Source organism: Artemia sp. Qi Xiang Cuo, chromosome 18 (assembly GCF_049724085.1).
Source record: "Artemia sp. Qi Xiang Cuo chromosome 18, ASM4972408v1, whole genome shotgun sequence".
Lineage (NCBI taxonomy): Eukaryota > Metazoa > Arthropoda > Branchiopoda > Anostraca > Artemiidae > Artemia > Artemia sp. Qi Xiang Cuo.
In genome coordinates this window covers 24,612,916-24,636,980 of record NC_142811.1, presented here as the reverse complement: position 1 = coordinate 24,636,980, position 24,065 = coordinate 24,612,916, and the positions used below count along the sequence as shown (strand labels likewise).

The 24,065-nt window shown below is 32.8% G+C and overlaps 1 protein-coding gene across 5 annotated transcripts in view; it reads left to right on the top strand.

The window, feature by feature from the left end:
- Positions 1-13,661, top strand: part of Schip1 (Schwannomin interacting protein 1) — a 96,166-nt gene extending 82,505 nt beyond the window's left edge. For 3 of the 5 annotated variants that reach the window (XM_089103902.1, XM_089103904.1, XM_089103903.1), the window contains exons 6-7: positions 1,507-1,718; positions 13,378-13,660. In XM_089103902.1, the coding sequence (XP_088960028.1) occupies positions 1,507-1,718; positions 13,378-13,507 (342 nt within the window). In that variant the 3' untranslated portion in view covers positions 13,508-13,660. Of the gene's footprint in view, positions 1-1,506; positions 1,719-13,377 lie in introns of all 5 variants that reach the window. The other 2 variants (XM_089103901.1, XM_089103900.1) reach the window with 2 other exon arrangements.
- Positions 13,662-24,065: the final 10,404 nt, after the last annotated feature.

Sequence of the window (24,065 nt, the reverse complement as noted above, 5' to 3'; positions counted from 1 at the left end):
GACCAATTGTCTTAGAAGATCAGGAGAAGGCTCATTCGAGTGGAAATCAAAAGTTCTAGTATCCTCTTTCAATGACCAAAAACACTGAAGGGCATCTAGCCTCCCCCCCTACGTCTATTTTTACCCAATGGCACCCGATCAAAATTTTGACATAGCCATTTAGTTCAGCATTGTTGAAAGGTCCAATAGCTATGCCTCTGAGGATGATATGACCCCCCACAGCCATTGAGGAAAGGTCTGTTACTTATACAACTTGTCCATTGCCTACATATATGATCCGTAATTGGGAAATATATGAAAATTTTTCAGGGTTGATTTTCTTCAGGGGCAACTTTCCACGGGGAAAGTTTTTCGCGAACAGTAAAATTTCTGTGGAGCATTCCAGGAAAAAAATTATATAATGGGGGGGGGGGGAGAAAGGCTCTAAGCTAGGTAATTTACGCCTTATTTACATATATTATATTGCTATAAGAAAAATGCGGAACTTTTTCAGGGAGAACTAACTTTAACGGGGAGAATGTTCAGAGGAAAAATTTTCCACGGAGGGTGGGGGAATTTCTGGCATGATTTAGAAAATGATCAGATATTACATAATATTTTTTTTCATATAAAATTAAGGAGAATTTTCTAAGGGGCATTGTCCCGGGGAAGTTTTTCCGGGGGGAATTTTCAGCGAGGAGGGAAGTGTCTTGGGGGTGTTTTTTCTTATGAAGGTGGGGACTTTACGCGAGGGAAATTTTTCATGGAGGAATTTCACGCAGGAGAATTTTTTTGGGGAACGGACTTGCCGGGTAAACTTGTCCACGGAGGGCGGGAAGCGGATTTCCCGGTATGATTTTGAAAATGATCAGAAGTTAATTAAAAAGTAAATCTTTTTAACTAAAAGTAAGGAGCAACGTTAAAACTTAAAATGAACAAAAACTATTGTGTATATGAGGTGGCTTCCCTTTCCTCGACCCTCAATCGTTACGTTAAATTTTTTTAAACGCTTTAAAAAACCGGTTTTTTTCTAATTAAACGGCCCTTGTGTTTCAGTAGTTGTTTTAAGCAATTTGAAAAAAGTAAAAATTAACCGTAAAGAGCAAGGGCTGAGGAAGGGGCAGACCCCGTCATATACGCAATAATGCCTCTTCATTTTGAGTTTTAATGTTTCTCCTTACTTTCAGTTGAAAAAACTAGTTTTTGTTTAATTGAATGAGAAACAAAATGTCCGGGAAGGAGACTGAACTGTTTCTTAGGTCGTACTATAAATGAAAGTTTTATTTTTGTAATATCAACAGACATTACTATGTTGAACTAGCCTTTAGCTTAAAAAATTATTTTGTTTTGGGTCAGTATTATAAATTTTGGTAAATTTTCAGGTTTAATAAGTGTTTTAGAAAACAATATATAGTCATTCTTCCATATTTTTGATTATCCCACCTGGACAATCAACCTATAGCTTCCACGATTAAATTGAGGCTTGCTATAATCAGATCCTAGATGTAATAGTAATTTATATTTCAGGCTGGAATATACATTCCAGGAGATAGACGGCGCTTCCATCGTCAAATCCTGACTGAAATGAATATTCCACAGCTGCAAATTATTGTTAATGAGCTGCACACAAAAATTGAAACTTTAAATGAAAGTTTAGTCAGAATGTTAATGGAAAGAGATGAGCTCCACATGGAGCAAGATGCAATGCTGGTTGACATAGAGGACTTAACTAAGTACTTGTAAGTTGCTCAAATTTAAAGTTTTCTAATATTTCCTACATCTTAAATCTTTCCTGCTAAACTTTTAAATGTTCTTAAAAGTACATTTATTATATCTATGGTAACTAAAACATGAATTTTTTTTTAAACGTATAAAAACCTTCTTTAAGATGAGTAGAGAGCGATATCAAGTAAAAACAGAAATTAATAATCAAGCCAAATATGAATAGAACAGAAATATAAATATGAACAAGGAATAGAGTACAGAAATATAAAAGAATAGAATACAGATATACAAAATATAAATAAAACAGATAAGAGATGGGCTGCCCCTTAAACTGTCTTAAAGACCCTAGCGTCATTTGCACTCTGCTGGCAGAATAATACTAAACAGACTTTTAGTTTCAAGAGCTTTGTTTAGGAGTTAATTTTTACTACTTTTAAATGAAATAGAATTCAATAAAACAATAGTGTCCTTTTCCTGCAATAACTTAAGAAGAACTTACAATACTATTGACGGGATTATGTGTATGATCCCGATTTCACCAATGTTTGACAAGCCTACCTTTCTTCAAAGATTTATTTATGGATTCTTATGTATAAAATGAGAATATGAGTAAATTAAATAAATATGTATAAATGTATATTTATACATATATAAATATCAGTGGCGTCGTCTGAGGGAGGCAAGGGGACAGTTACCCTCCCCCCCCCCCAATTCGAGATAAACCTATTATATAGCCAATGCCCCTTGACTCTCTGGATGTAAACCCTTCTCGCCCCCTCCCTCCAATAAAAATGCTATGTCCCTGATAAATATATAAGTATATACATACCTATATGAATAAATACGTATAAATTGAGAAAGTTCATAACTTTCGGCTCTTTCCTCGCAAGTGGCATGAGTTGTGTTACCTTGGTGGTCATATTTTTATACTTTGAATATTGACTAAAAGGCTACCTTTAAACTTAAACAGGGCGACATACTTGGCTGCGATGGGCCCTAGGGAAAGAATTGTCACTAGATGGTGCCTAGCTGTCTTCCGATTGATTCCTGCTCTTAAAAGAGGTTTCATGAGTTCTTTCTAAAAGTTCGTGGTAACGAACTGTAATTAAGGAGCGACCCGGCTCAAAAGTAACCAAAACTCTAAAAAACAAAATTTTGATACAAATAAATACATCAAAAGATTTGAAATTTTGTGCTGATTTTAAATATATACGTTTTATCAAGTTTAGTCCAACTCATTAAAAGTTACGAGCCGGAGAAAATTTGCCCTATTTTTGAAAAAAGGGGGAAATACCCCCTAAAAGTCATAGAATCTGAATAGAAATCGTATCATCAAATTCAGCGTACTTGAGAACCCTACTTTAGATGTTTCAATCTCCTATCTACAAAATTATGGAATTTTGTATTTTTTTGCCAGAAGAAAAATCACGGATGCGTGTTTATTTGTTTTTTTGTTTTTTGTTTTTTTTTTCCCAGGGGTCATCGTATTGAACTGGTGGTCCTAGAATTACGTGAAAGAGCTAATTCCAACGGAAATTAAGAGTTCTAGTGCCTTTTTTAAGTGACAAAAAAATTGGAGCGCAACTAGGCCCCCTCCGACGCTCATTTCTTCCCAAAGTCACCGGATCAAAATTTTGAGATAACAATTTGTTTAGCATAGTTGAAACATATAATAACTATGTCGTTGAGGACGACTTAATCCCTACAGTCCCCAGGGGTAGGGCTGCAAGTTATGAACTTTGCCCATTGTTTATATATAGTATTGTTGGTAAGTATACAGACGTTTTCAGGGGAGGATTTTTTTTGGTGGGGGGGGGCGGTCGGGAGGATTGGGTTACGTGAGACGATTTTTCTATGGAAAAATCTTCCATGGGGGAAGAGAATTGCCATGAAGGGGTGCTGGATTTCCCAGCATTATCTAAAAAATAATCAGAAATTAAATTAAAAAAAAGTTTTTTCAACTGAAAGTAAGGAGTAACATTAAAACTTAAAACGAACAGAAATTAATACGTATTCACCCCCTCCTCAATAACTCGCTCTTTACGCTAAAGTATTTTTAGTAATTTCAAAAGAGCTATATTCTAATTAAACGGCTTTTGTGATTCAGGGGTCATTCTTAAAGAATTGGAACAAAATTTTAACTTAAGCATAAAGAGCGAGTTATTGATGAGGGGAAGAACTTCCTCTTTACGCTAAAGTTCGAAATTTGTTAAATAATGGCCGATATAAGTAATAATTTGTTTGTGTTATTTTCCGGCCAATCTTAGCATTTAATTATACCTTAGGAAGCTTCATAACTATGATTTTTATGCGATAATAAACAATTATATTGGATGTCTTTTGCTTGTTGTTGTTATAAATTAAAATAAAAAGTCTTTTCTAACTGATCGTAAGGAATAACATTAAAACTTAAAACGAGCATAAAATATTAAGTATATTTTTCAAAGTTCTTTCTTTCATTCACTTCAGTAATTTGCGAATTGCTCAACTTGTGACTTTCATTTTCATAAAAATAGTTTCGACCTCTTTGGCCGTTTTGTTACTATGCCTTACAAAATTAGTTCCGCAAATATCGCTAATTAAAGTTACGTGGGAGAATCTTTCCATGGAGATAATTTCTCGTGGGGGAAAAGGAATATTTTATGGAGGAGGAGCTGGATTTCCGTACATTATTTAAAAAACGATCAATAATTAAATAAAAAATAAGTTTTTTCAACTGAAAGTTGGAAATAACATTAAAACTTAACAGGAACAGAAAATATTACGTATACGAGATGGGTTGCCTCTCCTAAATATCTTGCTCTTACGCTAAAGTTTCTTTTTTAACTTTTAAAAGAGGTTATTATTCTAATTAAACAGCCTTTGTGATTCAGGAGTCTTTCTTAAACAACTGTAACAAAAATCAAACTTAAGTTATTATAGGGTTATTATTAGTTAAAAAAAAGTAAAATTAATATGCAAGTTTCGTTTTGATTATTCATGTACGATGAGCCAAACTCAAAACCTGCATTAATTCAAAAACGTTCAGAAATAAAAAAAAAAAGTTTTTTTTAACTGAAAGTAAGGAGCGGCATTAAAACTTAAAAGGAACAGAAATTATTCCGTAGGCTATATGAAAAGGAATGTCCCCTGCTCAACGCCCCGCTCTTTACGTTAAATTTGTTTTATTGTTTTATAAAGTAGAGTTGGAAGAAAGAGTCAAACTTTAGCGTAAAGAGCGGGGCGTTGAGCAGGGGACAGCCCCTTTCATATACGAAAAAATTTCTGTTCATTTTAAGTTTTAGTGTCACTCCTTACTTTCAGTCAAATTTTTTTTTATTTAATTCAGATAAGAATGCTTCCAAAAATTTGGGCCGTCACGGGTCAAATACAATCACTCTGGGTGAAAAAAAAGCACAGAAAAGCAAATAAACACGCACCTTTATCACGATATTTCACGTTTTCGTAAGTTATTCGAGGCTTGAACCCCCTCCCCCCCGCAATGGTTTTGGGCATTCAGAGTTTGATGGCGCAGTTTCATCAAGATCGGTTTATTTTTGGGGGTATTAGCCTCGCATCTTGTTCTGAAATTATTTAAGTGTCCTTTATTGTAATGAACATTGATGAGTACTTTATACTTAAGTAAATTACTTATTCAGGATCATCTTGAGGGTAAATGCTTCGATGTAGATATTGTTTCAAACTTTTTTAGAATTCTGGTTATGATTGGTACGGGCCACTCTTTACTTTCATTTTCCTAACGCGAAACGTTTGATAAGGTCAGACTTTTAAAGTTGAGCCACAAGGCTCAGATCTAAGCTTTATGCAACCTATTGGTAAAAAAGCCAAGATTGTGTGTGATGCGTTTTTTTCTTTGATTTTAGCGTTACGCTTGTACTATAGAAATAAAGCAATAAAGGCAATAAAGACCATTTGCGAATTCAACCTCTTCAGTCTTCATGGGTATGTTAGTCGTCAGTTACGTTTCAACGTAACTGACGGAACTGTACGGAACTTTAACCGAACTGAACCGACTTGGCGTCAGAAACAAGCGAAAATAAAACAACTTGTATATTCCTAAGCAAGTTTAAATCCTTCTAAAAAAATTAAAGCAATAGCATAACTATGTTTTGATAAATGGATATATTCTAAACTATGTATCAAATGGTACTAGTATCTTAATTTTTCGGTGGAAGTTACAACTGTATGTTTGTCGTAAAAAAGTAAGTTTTCAGAGGGGATACAAACCTTGCTATTAGATATTTTTTTTCTTTTAGACAACCGCTCTGAGAATTGTTTTCTATTTTTTTTTTTTTTTTTGAGTCGCGCGTGAACTAATCCCGTGCAGTTGAGGATTTTAATGCGCGATATTCATAGCCGAGTTCTGTCTTATCTTTCCTTTTCGTACTTTGAGTTTCAGAGCCAACCTTCAGTGGAGGGACAACCCAACTAACAAACTGATTTTATATTTCAAAACGGTTGTTTGTTATGTCGATATCCTATCTATTTATGATATTAGGCAACATACTGTATCAACAGTGCGTATTATTGTTTTAGCTTAAGATTAAAAAGTTACCTCGGGTTTCTTTTTTAGTAAACAGCTTTGAAAACATTTCACTAGCCTTGTTTCTCATTAAGCTAGGATATTGATGTTACAAACAATAAATTAAAAACAAATGAATAAGCGATCTTTGTTTGTGCTTATACCTATAGATTGTTATTTTATATAACGGCCAAGTAAAGAGTTTGCGCAACTTCTATTGCTCTAACGCTCAGACTCTTAAATCATATTACTGAGCGTGCCTCGGTAAAAAACATACCCACATTATCTCCTTGATCAATTAATGTTGTCGACAGGGTTTTGGAGGACAAAAATAATTAAAAAACGAATAACAACAGCAATGAAGCGAATGTTGGCTATGAAACAATTCGGAAATAACTATGGATTTGCATGGTAAACTGCTCATATTATGTGCAATTGAAATTCCGTAATTTTAAAGTACATAATTTTCATAGTTTTTCATTTTTTTTCTCCCCATAAATGTTCCCTACTTTTTAGCGTTCAAAACGTTTCTATAATTCCATCAGGAGCCTCATCAAGTCAATATTTATCAGTCTTTATATTTTCTGAAAAAGTACTTTCTTAGGTTTGCTTCAAATAGGTGTCCTTAACATCTAGTGGGCAATTTTATCTTTCTTTCGGTTAGGAAAAATTCCTAACCCAATTTTGGTTATTTTTCGGTTAGAAATTCCGGACAGGAAGCATTATTTTGGTTAGGAATATTATCATCAAGTTAGTATTTGTTATTCTTTATTTTTTTTGAAGAAAGTAAATTCTTAGGTTCGCTTCGTGTAGGTTAGGTGTCCTGCATATCTAGTGGACAATTTCATCATTCTTTCGGTTAGGAATTATTCCTAACTCAATTTCGGTTATTTTTTGGTTAGAAATTTGGTTAGGAAACATGATTTCGGTTAGGAATCTCACCAAGTCAATATTTATCAGTCTTTATTTTTTTTAAAGAAAGTAAATTCTTAGGTTTGCATCAAATATGTTAGGTGTCATTTACATCGAGTTGATAATGTTATCATTCTTTTTTTTTAATTCGAGTATCCTGGCTTTTTGAGACAAGTTAAAAAAATATGGCCAAAGAGAAATTCTGAAACATATAGTTGGCGAGCAGTGTCCCTTAAACATTGTGAACCTCTGTTTTTATTTTAAAAAAAGGACTCGCTTTTCATAATATTTTGCCAAAGAAATTAACCAAATCGAGTGATCTCTTCAAACGAAATACAAGCAAAAATATAAGAGGAGGTTCAAAATCAGTAAGGGGAAATCTATAGTTCTGGAACATCCCTCTTTGGAGAGAGTAGCCCAATAGTGATTGAACATAGTTCAAACCGAAGATTATAAGACTAAATGAACGAATATTCCATGGGAATCAAACCTATTCCACTTATATATATATATATATATATATATATATATATATATATATATATATATATATATATATATATATATATATATATATATATATATATATATATTTATATATATATATATATATATATATATATATATATATATATATATATATATATATATATATATATATATATATATATATATATATATATATTAATTACTTGGCTAAAAAAAAAACGGTAATTACTTGGCTAAAAAAAAAAGAAAAAAAAAAGAAGAAAACTGTCTTCCTACCTTCAGTAACTGAAATAAATGAGCATTTCAACAAGGTCTAGACCTTACTCATCCATCCAGTCCCCTAGGATAACAGTAATCAATCCGTAAACAGTATAACCAAAACAGTATAATCAATCCGATAATCCGAAAATTAAGTCCAAAATAGAGAAATATCAACACCAATAAGTATAAGTCATTGTCCCAAAACCAAGCTATAGCACCTTAAATCTACAACAATTTAATATTCCCCAGGTGATCACCACATATCAGGGCTCATCAGATGAAAACTCATTGCCTAAATGGGTTTCGGCGCTTAAATTTCATTACCCAGGCAAAATGAGCGCGCCATGCCATAACATGGCATACTCCTATGTAGTGACACCTATGGAATAACTATAAACAAAATCCAAAATACCCAAAAATATAAAAATATACCCCAAAAAAATTTTATCCGGGCTTCCTTAACCAACCTTCATTTAACACTGAAAGCCAAACCTTCAGTAAATTTAACTCCAAATATTTACATAACATTAACCACCCCCCGGAACCTTTTCACTTTCACTCAAGTTCTAATAATTAAATTGCAAATATCGTACGTTATTCTTTACCTGCATGTGTCGCAACCAACCCTAATTTCCAAAAATATACCGGGAAGAGAAAACATATTCCTCCGACAGGTTACCGCAAAATATCATTCAAAATATCTTGATAACTTTTATTATACTTATGTAAAAGTTGATTATACTGAAAACAAAGATTTTTAAATTACCAAACAAGTTTATTGGCGAAAAGACCTCTTACGATTAGCTTATTGCTAAGTACTTTTCATCTATTTTTAAAATCGATGTAATTAGTACAAATCCTTGCATATCTAAATCGTTGGGAAAAATACGATGAATATGTTATATTCGAATGTATATTACTTTTAGGAAATCGAAAATTAACTATTTCAAAATTAAAATCGTCTGTTTTGTTATATATTTTAGAAATTAGTGTATTATTAGGTGCAACATTAATATCTAAATCTAGAAAATGGTCATAATTGCCACTCCCATTACTGGATTCCAGCTTTAGCTCTGGTGGATATATTTTATTTGAAATCTCTAAAAAATCTGAACAATTTATCACCAGGAGATCATCTAAATATATTTTATTATTTAAGAGCAAATATTTTATGTTACTTGGATTCTTTTTATCCATCATATAATCATATTCTAAATAGCTTAAAAACAGGTCCGCTATAAATGGACTGGGGTTACCCCCCATAGGAATTCCAATACTTTGATTATATAGATTACCGTTAAATTTTATAAAAGTATTAAATAGAACAAATTCTAGTAGATCATATATCATATCTAAGCTATAACATCTTGAACTAGTGGTAATGTTAAAGTAATTAGTCCATCTCGCCTTCTTATTTTACGTATCAATTTTTAAAAAAGCCAAATCAGACAAAACAAAAGCCTTCTTAATAATCTTTTTTAAATTTACAAAAACTAAATTAATTGGTAAATTTGTATATAATGTAGTGAAATCAAACGAGTCCATTGTTTTGGCTGAAACTAAAGCCAGAGAATCTATTACTTGCAGCGAATTATTAACGCTCCAATGTGGATTAAACTTAGAAAAAATTTTAATTCCCGAGCAATATCCTTAAATTTATTTTTAATTTCTCCTAAAATACACGACAGGTCCGTAGCCGCAATTCTGGTAGGGCATCTTGCTGCACCTACAATAAGCGTGGTTTCGGGGGATTTTTATGAAATTTTGCCGTCCAATATAAAAAAGGAAAATTTTTATCATTATCATTAACATTAATATTAAATTGTTAAAAAAGTGTATCCTCTATTCCATTCAATAGATTATCATTAACATCTTGAACCTTTTTATATGTATTTGTTGTACTAAACTCCTTTGTTAACACATCACAATATAGCATCTGACAAATTATTGCAAAATTATTATTCGCTTTATCAATGGGTACAATTACAAAATCCCTCTTTATATTAGCAATCGCTTGTTTTATCTTAGAATTATAAGAAAATACCTTATTATTATGTTTATTTGTCATGTTATATATCTTATTTCTAACCTTATTAATAATTAAATTTTTCCAATTCTGAAAACTATTTTAATTAATTTTCTCTTTTTTGCACCAATTACCGATAAATATTTCTAGATTATTATTTAACCCACTAAGCAGAATCGAGGGTTTTAGATGATTTGAAAGACGGCATTTAGCCCCCATTTTCATTATATTCTGCAAATCCATTTGTTTTATTATTGCTAAATCACCTGTAATAATATGTTCGTAAGCAGGATTAACAAATGATAAAAATTGCTCACATTTACAAATAGATTTCCAATTACTATCCGTGTCAAAATTCTTAAGTATTAAATTATAATTAAAATTGATTTGCCCTATCGTTTTTGAAAACTTATATGTTATGATCGGATTATTCCTATAATTTAAATTACTAGGAAGGGCCTGTTTCACATCGACCTGGTTAAAATTCCAGGTAGATTTATATCCTCTATTTGTTTACTTCTAAAATTTATAGATAAATATAATGTCTTCTCCTTATTAACAGTCTTATCAGACTTTTTATCATTTGAAATACATTTAGTTTTAGCTAAAATACATACTGTATCATAAATTAGTTTAATATTTGAATTGCATGGTGTATTATTATTTATATTCCAAAATAATTTTATTAAATTATTTTTTGATAACTTATTTGAACCTTTCATTATACTCGCCATACCATTAGACTCAAATAGCTGACAAAACTCCCTCAAATAAATATTAAAATCTATATTATTTTTTCTGTTATTTTTCCTATGCCCCCTTAATCGATTTTTACGTTTAACGGGATGATTAAAAGAAGGATAATCCATTAAACCATTTATACAATTAACAACAACTTTAGACATGTTTCCATATTTAGCCACTCGATCATTCAACCCGAAAGGATAAGCAGTACCGAGGGTATGGATCCAATAATCTTCACGTTTACGTAATTTTATATTTTTCTTTTCTTTAGTTAGATTATTTAAATCCAAATTTTCTAAAATCATAATAGTTAAATTAGTTCAAGAACAGGTACAATTATTACAATGTTGTATTAGATAGCTATTCGTTTTTTCCCTTTAATTCTGCTTTTGTGTCCCGAAAATCTCTCATATATGTTATCAATATTTTCCTCCACATATTGTAAGCCACAAATTTTACACTCCAACAGGTAAATGATATTGGTTGTTTTGCAATATACCATACCCCGAAATAAACATTAAAACTTTTTATCATATAAAGTGCTTTGTACAATAGCCCTAGGGGTGAAATAGTCTCGACAAAGAAAACAACGATACACCTACTAATATCCGGTAGATCGCTTTGAATCATACTATTATTCGAATTTATCATTAAAAAACAAGGTAAAAAACCATAACGACATACAAAACAAAATCCAAATCATATCCAAAAATCAAGCCCATTTCTATTAACCATAAGACCAAACAACAACCCGAAACAAAAATAAAATGACCTCCCCATATAATTATCCGTCTCAGGTTAAAATCTGGATCAGTGTTAAGGTCTGTTGGGGAAATATTTCGACATCCCCTTTCCAGTCACTCGACCATTGCAAAAATTCTTCGATCTTCTTTTTATTATATTTGCACTCATTGGTCAATATTCAAAGTATAACATCGAGTTTTGTATTTTCATTATTGCAAGTATTTATGGTTTTCGTCTTGGTTGTATAAAAGCTGAAGGATTGTTCATAGGTTTGGTACAACGGATATTTCTATATCTTAGGAAAATTGTCACTCAAAGTTAAAAAGAGATGTTTTTTTATTATTTAAGACTAGGCCTATCATCCTTTTGTTCGATTTATTTAATGCATTTAATTTTGCAGTTTTGTCATAGAGAATGTCTATTTGTATTTTATGTTTTTCTTCTATATGTATTATGCTACTTCTCTTATTTGTATGTTTGGTTATCTTTAAGTTATTGTTATTATCCTAAACATTAAATATATGTGTTTACATGATATATGCGCATATAAAATATCCTTTGTACAAAGGATTTGCGCATAATGTTCAGTATAAGTAGGGCCTACCCGATAATGATTATATTTTGTCCATCCTCCTGCAAATTTTATGCTATACAATATACCAAATTTTGAATTTTGCTACAGAATTTGTACGACTTTAATATGGTTTAGTATTAGCTTACCTCCTTTTAGACCGAAAAAAAGTTAGTTGAGGAAGCAAAAGGAGCAAAAACTTACAAAAAAGCTTAGACAGTTAATTTTTTGATAATAAAGTAGTTATCAAAGGTTTGGAAGGTCAGACCCACAACACCTGAAACGAATTTCTTTTTTAAGTCTATGACGCAGCAAATCACTTCAAGGTTGTCAATCAGTTATTTGCTCGTCTTAAAGTTTTAAAATCACCTTGTGACATGCCACAGCTATCGCCTTGTGACATACCACAGCTAGATTGGCGAAAAAATTAACTCAGCTCTTGTTAAAAGCAACCTTTTACTACAATTTACATTATATAAGAGATTGAAATGCCGTCTGTATTGATCTCTACTCGATCTACCAAATTCCGTAGTGGTCTGACAGTTTTCTAAAATGAAAGAGACAGTGTTGCAATAAGGCTAGGAATACAGTCTTACGGGGCTTAGGATTTTTTCTCTGACCTGTACATCTTTGCAGCTTTTTTTATGTTAGGAATCCTGCCAAACTTCTACAAATTCAATAAACATGCTCCGAAATTCAGCGATTGATTTTATAGCGGGGATTTGTACATTCAGCGTTCATTGTTGTATAAATATTGACCGCTCGTGACTTTTTACTCTGTTCTTGTTACTTTAGACTGTTGGGTTCAGTAGGAACTTTCCTTTTTCACTGCATGGATATTCAAAAAGTTCCCGCCAAATTTCAAAATTAAAAAATTCAGTTCGTTTAATTCCATGGTTAAAGTAGGCTTGCTGAAGTATACTTGAGAAAGAAAAAGGAAGGGAGAAAAGAAAAGAGATAATACATTTAGAGAGTACATTTTGTAGAAGATAATATATTTTGTGAAGAGTATTGTTCGGAGGGAGATGTGTATATTGTGCTTTGCACAATATGCACAAAAATTTTTACTGTTTTGTAAATTTTTTCCCAGGAAGGAAATTTTTAAAGCTTTTTTGGTACAAATAGAAAATTTCAACATTGCAACACTATAAACAGGCGGTACTTATGTTTATCTGAAAAAATTGTCAGTTCTTCAATACTCACGTTGCTACTATGGTGGCAAACGAATTACTAGTCACTTAGGAGTAGCTACAAAAGTAATAACGGTCTTTAATCGTTCTTTAATGTTGAAACTATGAATCCCTTTAAAAAGTATTTTGCTTTGACATTGTTTGTATTTAAGATACTAAGAAGTTGGCATTTTTTTTTTACCTCGTCTCTAAACATATGTTGTCTTTATTTCAGTAGATATGCAAAGCAGACACGACACCAAGAAAAGTTGGATTTCGGGAATGGTCCAAAAAGTCTGCAACAGTCGTCTTTCTCAAGGTTCTCCGATACGACACGGAGTCTTCGATCCATTGTGACGAAATAGTTTTATTATTATTTTTTTCAGTGACTTGGTTGTGATTTCCTCTTACCTTTTTATGCAGTCGTGTGCACATTTTCTTTCTAGCTAAATGCTTAGATGTATTTATGTCGGCAATATACATACCAATTTTATTTGAAGAAAAAATCTAAGTGATCTTTTTATATGACTACGTAAGGATCTGACATTTAATATATTTTCAAGGTAACCTAAAAGTGACTTTTTAAAATATGAACTATTTAAGTACCCACAATAGGAATCAGACCTTTTCCAGAGGAAGCATTTGCCCCCTCCCGTTGAATACCAAAATAAATATCTGACTCTTCAACAGGCCAAGAAAAATTTATTGGGACTAATGAATGGTGTTGTAATTTTGTAACTTACAAAAATCTTATGAATACAAATTGCCTTATCTGTAAATAGAGCAAGATTCTGCGAAATTTTGAAAAAAAAATAAATTGAAGGTGAATTCCTTTGTTTTGTGCCCCTGATCTCTGAAAAATATACAATAAATCCGCCTTCAATCGAAATAAAAAAAAAACTGTCTCAGCTAAATTTTAATTAAAAACACACAAAAAAAAACAAACAACAAGCGACTATTTTGACACTAGAACTAATGAATGATGAGAGAACGACAAATTTTGAAAATCGCAAAAAGTTTGCTAATTGTGTGAAAAACCAATTAAAATCAATTCACAAGTATTTAGAGGGACACAAAATGTATTTTTCGAAATCTAAGAAGGAGGGGGACAAACTTGTCCCATTTTTCGATTTCTTCATTGAAGAATAACCCAAAAAAGGTATTTTCAAAATATAAATTGGAGGGGAGCTAAGGAGTGCATATCCTCCCTACCCCCCTCAATTGACACTAATGTGAGAAAAATAGAAAAACATTGTTGAACCACTAAGATTTGTGAATTTTGGGAATACAGCACGAGCCTAAACACCCGTCGCTTTAATACTCAAATGAGTGAACAACTACTTTCGTCCTTACTGAGTTTTTCTTCAGCTGTTAAATTCCAATAATTAGAAACTTTCTGGATGTTACGACACAATAATTTTGTTATTATAGTGTTCAGAAGAGGTTTAAACTGCTACCTAAAGTTGAAACATTTGTTTTAAGTGCCTTTTAATAGGTGGATAGAAATTATATTTCCATATAGACGTTCGGGGAATAATCGTTGGTTCACATTACTGCTAACTTGCTATAGTTAGCCTACATGTAATTATGGAATTCAAAATCATCGTCACAATATTGTAAAACTTTAACAATATACAGGCTATATTACAAACAGAAACAAGCCACTGGCTTTATTTATGTTTTGTTTTTAGCTAGAAACTAAGTAATGAGTAAGCCGTGACGAGCAATTTCAGTGTTCGCGATTATCCGAAGAATACTAGTACTACTACTACTAACAACCCACTGCGCACCCCAGCCACCTGAGGCCAACAAAGATGCGCAAACCCCTCCTCTATTCCAATTTACTCGAAGCCTCCCTCTTTCCAACCACCCAACAAGTCCAATTTTCCTTAAATCCTTCCTTGCGACATCCTCTCAACCCATTTGGGAACGTCTGTTGTTCTTCATCTACAGAGCGTGTCCTGGGCATCTCAATATTTCTCTCACTATAGCTCTAGAAAAGAGGATTGAATCACATTTTTCGAACAACTTGCTGTTCGAAATACGGTCAGTCCAACAGTTACCCAAAAAACCCATGGACAGTTTCTCTGGAAAATATATAACCTTCATCTGTCGGAATGCCCACGCTTCAGAGCCATACTTGACCACTATCATCACTGTAGCTGCCAATATTGTAATCTTGGTTCTCAGACTTATCTTTCTATTCTTCCAAAAAATTTTCGACTGTGAAAAGACACCCTTGACCTTGAAACCCAAATGACATTTTTTGGGTGCTATATAGCACTTTATATGGCATTATCAAGCTGAACCTAAAAAAGATAATTAGATGTAAAATAACTTTTTAATGAGCGCTTAAATGGCTCTCTATGATGTTCCAGTGCCCTACTAGATCTTTTCAAACTTAGGCAAAGGAACTAAAGAAGTTAGTATAACTGTTTGCTTAAAATGGCATTAAATGCAGGTTCGACTATTAAAATTTGCCTTAAAAAAAAATCTGGGATTTGTCACAAAAAGAGTCCATGGGGCTTTTATCCTTGGCATCTTTGAGGTATTGTAAAAAAATTAAATTGTCTATGAAATTATTAAAAGAATTTAGGATGTGCAGTTAATAGACTTTACGAAACTTGGTGTTTTCATCATTATTTTTGTTTCTTTGAGTTTAACATTTAGGCGAACTGATCATTGAAAACGAAAACAAATGTTTTTCCGGTGAAAATAAGGAGCGAAGTTAAAACTTTAAATGAGCAAAAATTACTGCTTCACGGTATATAAGAGTCCATAAGAGTCTTCATTGTAATATTTTCTGCTTCAAATCACCAATTTACTACATGCTAGAAATTTAAAACAATAAAGTGACCTAAACATCAAAGCTCTATCACCGTTCGATGCAGCTTCCTAATGCTCTTTTCAACTAAAAATATACAAAAAGCCCTCTGAAATTATCAATAATTTTGATCTGAGCCATTAGACATCTTTCTAAGACGTTGCCTGGGTGTTGATTCTATTGGTGGCTCAATTTCGCTTTAAGTATTAGTGCCACTTTTGTTTAAAAAAATAATACCTTCATTTTGTATGATGACCGTGACGATTGACAACATTTTTCCTTGTAGGGATCACATCTCAGTTAAATTAGGAATAGCCTATTGAGAAACATTTTTCAAAGCTACTATGAAAAAGAATCTACGGTAAATAGGCGTGCCTTTCAACCCTAGAGAAAAAGGTCAAAATAATAAGAAAGCTTCAACATCTTCGTTTAGATTCTTAAGCACAGGATTTTGAATTGATTTTGAATTGAAGTTATCAAGTATTTTACAATAGGTTGTATAGGTTGCATCAAGACGCTGGGTAACTGTAGGACAGAGAAAAGTCAAGAAAGATAGTCCAAGTAATTGAGAGGCAAATGTTTAAATGGCTGGGGCACGGGTAAATGGCAGGAGTATGCATGGACTCTCTTATTGGACACATACTTGTCAGGTTAGTTTTTGGAAAGGCGTGCCTGCCTAGAGTCTTCGGCATGCTGATCAAGAATTCAAAAAGAGGCAAACAAGGCACACCCGCCTATGGTCTTAAGAAGGTTGACCAAGAATTTAAAATTGACATAGGACCATAAATTTGCTTGAAATAACAGGCAAAAAATCGTTTAAAGCCATCTTTATCTTTCAAATAGTACCTATTCGTTGCCTAAGCTTAGCCCCACATTCTGAAAAAATTTGAATCTTTTCAAAATTCCCAGTTTTCAATATGTTTTCCCCTCGTTTTAGTATACATCTTTACAATAAGGATATTTTCGGGAAGAGCAATATTCTCATTAATACTAAATGTGCAAAGTTGCAGCCCCAGTTTTCAATATTTTTTCCCCTTGTTTTAGTATACATCTTTACAATAAGGATATTTTCGGGGAGAGCAATATTGTCATTAGTACTAAATGTGCAAAGTTGCAGTCCCAGTTTTCAATATGTTTTCCCCTCGTTTTAGTATACATGTTTACAGTAAGGATATTTTCGGGAAAAGCAATATTTTCATTAGTACTAAATGTGCAAAGTTGCAGCCCCAGTTTTCAATATGTTTTCCCCTCGTTTTGGTATACATCTTTACAATGAGGATATTTTCAGGAAGAGCAATATTGTCATTAGTACTAAATGTGCAAAGTTGCAGCCCCAGTTTTCAATATGTTTTCCCCTCGTTTTAGTATACATCTTTACAATGAGGATATTTTCAGGAAGAGCAATATTCTCATTAGTACTAAATGTGCAAAGTTGCAGTACCAGTTTTCAATATGTTTTCCCCTCGTTTTAGTATACATCTTTACAATAAGGATATTTTAGGGAAGAGCAATATTTTCATTAGTACTAAATGTGCAAAGTTGCAGCCCCAGTTTTCAATATCTTTTCCCCTCGTTTTAGTATACATCTTTACAATGAGGATATTTTCAGGAAGAGCAATATTCTCATTAGTACTAAATGTGCAAAGTTGCAGTCCCAGTTTTCAATATGTTTTCCCCTCGTTTTAGTATACATCTTTACATAAAGGATATTTTAGGTAAGAGAAATATTTTCATTAGTACTAAATGTGCAAAGTTGCAGCCCCAGTTTTCAATATGTTTTCCCCTCGTTTTAGTATACATCTTTACAATAAGGATATTTTCGGGAAGAGCAATATTCTCATTAGTACTAAATGTGCAAAGTTGCAGCCCCAGTTTTCAATATATTTTCCCCTCGTTTTAGTATACATCTTTACAATAAGGATATTTTCGGAAAGAGCAATATTCTCATTAGTACTAAATGTGCAAAGTTGCAGCCCCAGTTTTCAATATGTTTTCCCCTCGTTTTAGTATACATCTTTACAATAAGGATATTTTCGGGAAGAGCAATATTCTCATTAGTACTAAATGTGCAAAGTTGCAGCCCCGATTTTCAGCATGTTTTCCCCTCGTTTTAGTATACATCTTTACAATAAGGATATTTTCGGGAAGAGCAATATTCTCATTAGTACTAAATGTGCAAAGTTGCAGTCCCAGTTTTCAATATGTTTTCCCCTCGTTTTAGTATACATGTTTACAGTAAGGATATTTTCGGGAAGAGCAATATTCTCATTAGTACTAAATGTGCAAAGTTGCAGCCCCAGTTTTCAATATGTTTTCCCCTCGTTTTGGTATACATCTTTACAATAAGGATATTTTCGGGAAGAGCAATATTCTCATTAGTACTAAATGTGCAAAGTTGCAGCCCCAGTTTTCAATATGTTTTCCCCTCGTTTTATTATACATCTTTACAATAAGGATATTTTCGAGAAGAGCAATATTCTCATTAGTACTAAATGTGCAAAGTTGCAGTCCCAGTTTTCAATATATTTTACCCTCGTTTTAGTATACATCTTTACAGTAAGGATATTTTCGGGAAGAGCAATATTCTCATTAGTAGTAAATGTGCAAAGTTGCAGGTTCAGTTTTCAATATGTTTTCCCCTCGTTTTAGTATACATCTTTACAATAAGTATATTTTCGGGAAGAGCAATATTCTCATTAGTACTAAATGTGCAAAGTTGCAGACCCAGTTTTCAATATGTTTTACCCTCGTTTTACTATACATCTTTACAATAAGGATATTTTCGGGAAGAGCAATATTCTCATTATTACTAAATGTGCAAAGTTGCAGTCCCAGTTTTCAATATGTTTTCCCCTCCTTTTAATATACATCTTTACAATAAGAATATTTTTGGGAAGAGCAATATTCTCATTAGTACTAAATGTGCAAAGTTGCAGCCCCAGTTTTCAATATGTTTTACCCTCGTTTTACTATACATCTTTACAATAAACTTTCTTAAAAATATCTGCACATTGTCTACTATTTTCCACATACATTTATCTGTCTTTTCTGCAATCGTTGTCGCTTGCAACTAATACAAAACTTCAGTGGCATTTTTTTTGTTTTATTCAAAAATAGACTATAATATTGAAAATATACATTTCTAATGAATATTTTAAATTCTCCTTCTTTTCTTTCTTTTACCCAGCGGTATTTTGTCCTCCTTTCTGAATTTCCTTTTCTTTTTCGTTTTCTTAATGATGGGTTGCTGATACTTCATGTAATAGATAGAACCAAACCGGTTATTGTTTCCTTTTCGTAGGCCTACTCCTGAAAAAAAAATCAATCCGGTTTCTTTCTTCTTTTTTTTGATCTAAGATTCCCTGCTTATTTGAAATCTAATTCGTCCTTATTTCTCTATTATTTCTTCACTTTACTACCTATCTATCTTAGCTCCTACTCGACATTCCATATCTTTCCATTTTTATAATACCTCACATACCTAATTTTTTCTCTCCTAGTACATTTTATCTACCTTTTTCCTAAAAACTCTTTTTTTCATTCCTACGATTGCCATCGATTAATTTACCATACAATAATTTAAAAATTCTCATTATAGCTACCCACGGCGGCAAGTGGCTGCTCCCATTCATTAGGCCTATAACATATAACATTAAAATCCAAATTTACAATGCATATACTTCAGTGGCATTGCACGCTTTTTCACGCTCATATGTTCCTCAAATTTCGATTATTTCCAATGATTAATTAAATTATTTCCAATGATTGGATTATTTCCAATGATTAATGTAAATTATTAAATAAATCTTAAAATGAGTAAAACCTAAATTGAATATGCAAATCAAGCTTGAAACGAACAAAAATCACCACAAACAAGAGTTTGGGTATGACCAGCTTCTCTCACTGTAAAAGTCTAAAACCTACTGCGTCATTGGTGCTTTACTGAAAAACAATTTTATTACAAAAATTTTCTTTTGTACTTAGCATTGAAAATAAAAATTAAAATTATAGTAAAATTTTGAACTGATGAGCTTTCAGCAATTACTATCATTATACATAAAATATTCAGTTTCATTTATTAGCTCTTTTTAAAGTTGTTAAAGACAAATATAGTTTCCCTACAAACAAGTGTTTGCATACTGCCTCCTTTCCTAACTGTAAATATAAACCAAAAGCCTACTGCGTCATTGGCGCTTAACTGAAAAAGGATTATGTTACAAATATTTTCTTTTCCAGTTCTTACAGCATTGAAAATAAAAATACAATTACAGTTAAATAAATTCTTGAACTGATGGATCTCTCAACAATTAATATCATTATACATCCATCGATGTTGTTTATACTTTCCGAGACTGTTCAAGACGTATATAGTTCACAGTAAAGCGCCAATGACGCGGTAGGTTTTAGACTTTTACAGTGAGAGAAGGAGGTGTTACCCAAACTCTTGTTTGTGGTGATTTTTGTTCGTTTCAAGCTTGATTTGCATATTCAATTTAAGTTTCACTTGTTTGAAGATTTATTTATTAATTTACATTAATATCTATTGTATGTCTGTTTGCATTAATTGTTTATTTAATTTCTGTTCGTTTTAAGTTTCATTTATACTTCAATAGGAAAATATTTTTTTTCATTTTAAGCTTGATTTTAATATTCAATCTAAGCATTACTCGCTTTAGGATCTATTTATTCATTTATATTTTTACTTGTTTTACGTATTTGCTATGATTGTTTATTTAATTTTCGCTAGTTTTGGGTTTCATTTATATTTATTCTTTAATAGTAATTTCTCCTTTACTTTTCTTTGAAAAACTTATTTTTCAGAAAGTTTTTTTTTAATTAAGTTTTGTTCGTTTTTTACTGCCAAAAAATTCAAGTTTTTAAAAATTCCTTATTTCAAAATCAAACTTAAAAATAAAATAATCAAATATTCATCAAAGTAGTAGAATGGCCCCTATTGACCCCATTGCCCACCCTTGCTGCCACCTACAACTTTTTTTTACATAATTTATTCAAGGATTATCGATCTGTTGTTGTTTGGCCACGTGTAATGACATGAGGGGTTATTTACAAAATCGATGGGGGAATTATTGATTTATGACACTGTGAGGTGATTTGCATAATCGCTAGGGGCAATGTATTGATCTAGGATTCGAGGGGGAAGTGAATTTCCGAGCAATTTATTGTGTAATCGAAGGGGAAGTGGATTTCCGAGAAATTGATTGCGTAATCGATTGGGAATTTTATTGATCCGATAACGGGAAACAGGATCACGTGTCTCCTTCTAAGCCAATCAGAGGGCGGGTTACATATTAGCGGCGGAGGGAATATAAGGAATGGGATTTTTGCTAGAGTTTTATTAGTCTGTGAATAGAATTCAAAGGAGTGAGAAGAACAGTTTGACTTTACTCATTTGGATATATATTTGTGTGTTGATGACGACGAGTGGAATGTTTACCCTATTAGAAGTTGATAGTGGAGTTGATGATAATAGTACAAGAGCACCAAGCATTGCGGTGGAAATTACGAAAGGTTCACGGCTTTGTCTGGAGCGGGATGCAGTATATGCAAGATATGCGATATCCTTGAGCAAATTTAAAATGGAGGATCAATTATGTTTTGCTGCAAAAGTTGATTTAGCACATGTGAATAGACTTCAATGTGCTTTAAGTGCATTGGTGAAACATATTGAAGACAATAAACAGTATCGCTAATTGTACATGCTCTGTATTATTGATGTTGTTGTTGTAATTATTCACTAAAATTGTTTCGAAATCGAAAATGTTTTCTTTCTTTTCTGGATAGGCTATGGGGCTAACGAATCAGGGTCAGTCTAGAGTCAGCAGTCGGAGTGAAAGGATTGAAAAATGAATAAATTTGAGAAAGAGAGAATTAGATCAAATCTAGTGTTTATGGAAAAACATTTGATTTTGGATGATGATTTTATCGGGTTATCTCTTAAACGCAGGATATTCTCTTGTCAGGGAACACTTGACAATATAATGAGGAGTGATTCTCCCCCATTGGACTATTGTATGAAACTTTTAATATATGATTCAAATACATATACTCAATTTATTGATATATTAATTGGAACAAAACAGAATCATACTGTGGGTATACTCTTGAATACATCGCCAATGGATTCAATGTAGTTGGCTCCCCCCATGATTCGATAGAGCTAACGTCAGAGAGCTACCCATCTCCCCCATTTCCTCCACCTTTAATTTATCGTGCGAGGACGATCAGTTTCGTTTTAGCTGTGAGTGAGTTGACATCAGAAACCGAAAAATGCTGTATATATGTCCATTGTACATGTACACTCCTGGCAGTTGGAATCAATGTGAGAATTGTACAGTTATAGAAGACTATAGTGAAAAGTGTAAATTATGTAATCCTTGTAAATTACATAGAGGCTATGCAGTACAAATTAAAGGATGTAATTCATGTCTTGAGGAGGTGTGTGACTCTCATCCTAGAGGGCACATGTGCAATTGTCACTATGATAAATGTGATCAGTGGGAGAATACTTACCCCGCTATGATTGGAAAGAATCCCAAACGTGATTTTAGTTTAATTCTACGAGATTGGTATCGTCGTGGATTTAAATTATTCTGGGAAGAGGAATCGGGCCTACGATTCAACTGTTGGAGTAGCAAGGCAATTTGGTTTCTACGTCATCGTTGTGATGACACTACCTACTATGACTATAAACCAAGTGATTTTTATTTGGCTGTGACGGAATGTGATTCACCATTTGAAAACATTGTATGTGATATTGCATCAAATAGACAGATTGAAACTCGTGAATTTCATAATATGAATGCAAATAGTATCATTGACTATACAAAGAGATATGACAAGAGTGAAGTTACATTGTATTGTAGAAAATGTGACCCTGACTTTGCAGTCAATCAAGATCAATATACAGTGAATCCTAATGATTTACCTGCATTAGTGGTTCACGACAGTCGCCTATACATTGAAGATGTAGAAATCTAAAGTGTAGATTGAAAGACTTTGTTTTATATATATATGCATTTTATTAATAAACAAATTCACAAACATTTTTTAAGCACTTTACTCTTAGGGCACTGAAATCAATACTATATAGGTCTGAGAGGATATTTTCCACTAGAAAGTCATTCAGACGGGGATTGTCAACATAAATGTGGAGAAACTGCTTGTAAGTATAGCCGCGACATCGGAACACAAAATATAGTAGTGCAGGGAAGCCGCAGCTTTTAGTCGTTAGATCCTGCACCCTCTTTCGATTTTGAATAATAGTTTTCCCACTGCTCTCAATATAGTTGCTGATGTGAGGCGTGTAGAATGTATAGGGTAGACCAAGAGGATCAAAAAATTCAATATTCTTCACTGTTTGATAGATGCATAGCCAATGACCCGTCAGCACAGTCGAGGGACTGCTATTAACAATAATTAAGGTATTGTTGACACTTTGAATTTTTCCAAGAAAGTCCGAGGGCAGACAATAGGATTTGTACTGGGACATGTAGGGGTCAATATTAAATACATTGATTATTTGACTGGTGTTCATGGCGCTAAGTCTAGTAGAACACTGCCTTCGGGAGTGATTTCCCAATAGGTTTTATATTGATTTAGTGAGATTAGTGCAATACTCTCAGCCAATGGGTTGGCAAATGTACACTCTAAGCGCACACTCCCCGCACGTACTATACTCATATCCTCTGTACCTGACAAATACAAAACAATGATACCATGTGTTTTAGCAAACATATCTTCGGTTATACCATTTTCAAATAGTTGAGCGTCATGATCTAGGGTTTGCATGGTCAACTCGTGCAATGTTCTATAGGATTTATCAAAAGATAGATTGGAGAGTGGGATGCCGTTTACTTTGCACACAAGAGATGAAAGTCCAAAGATCTCGAATTTATATAGACATTCAGTCCATGATCCTATTGAACTGGCGCTTTTTACAAATGCCAAAGTCAATTTTCACGGGATTTCGCCATTGATAAAGGATGAATCGGTGAAGGTGCGTGAGCCCATTGCAATATGATGCTGATTGGTGATTGTTTGAGGAACAAGTAGTTTAATATTATTGCCATTGGCTTTCA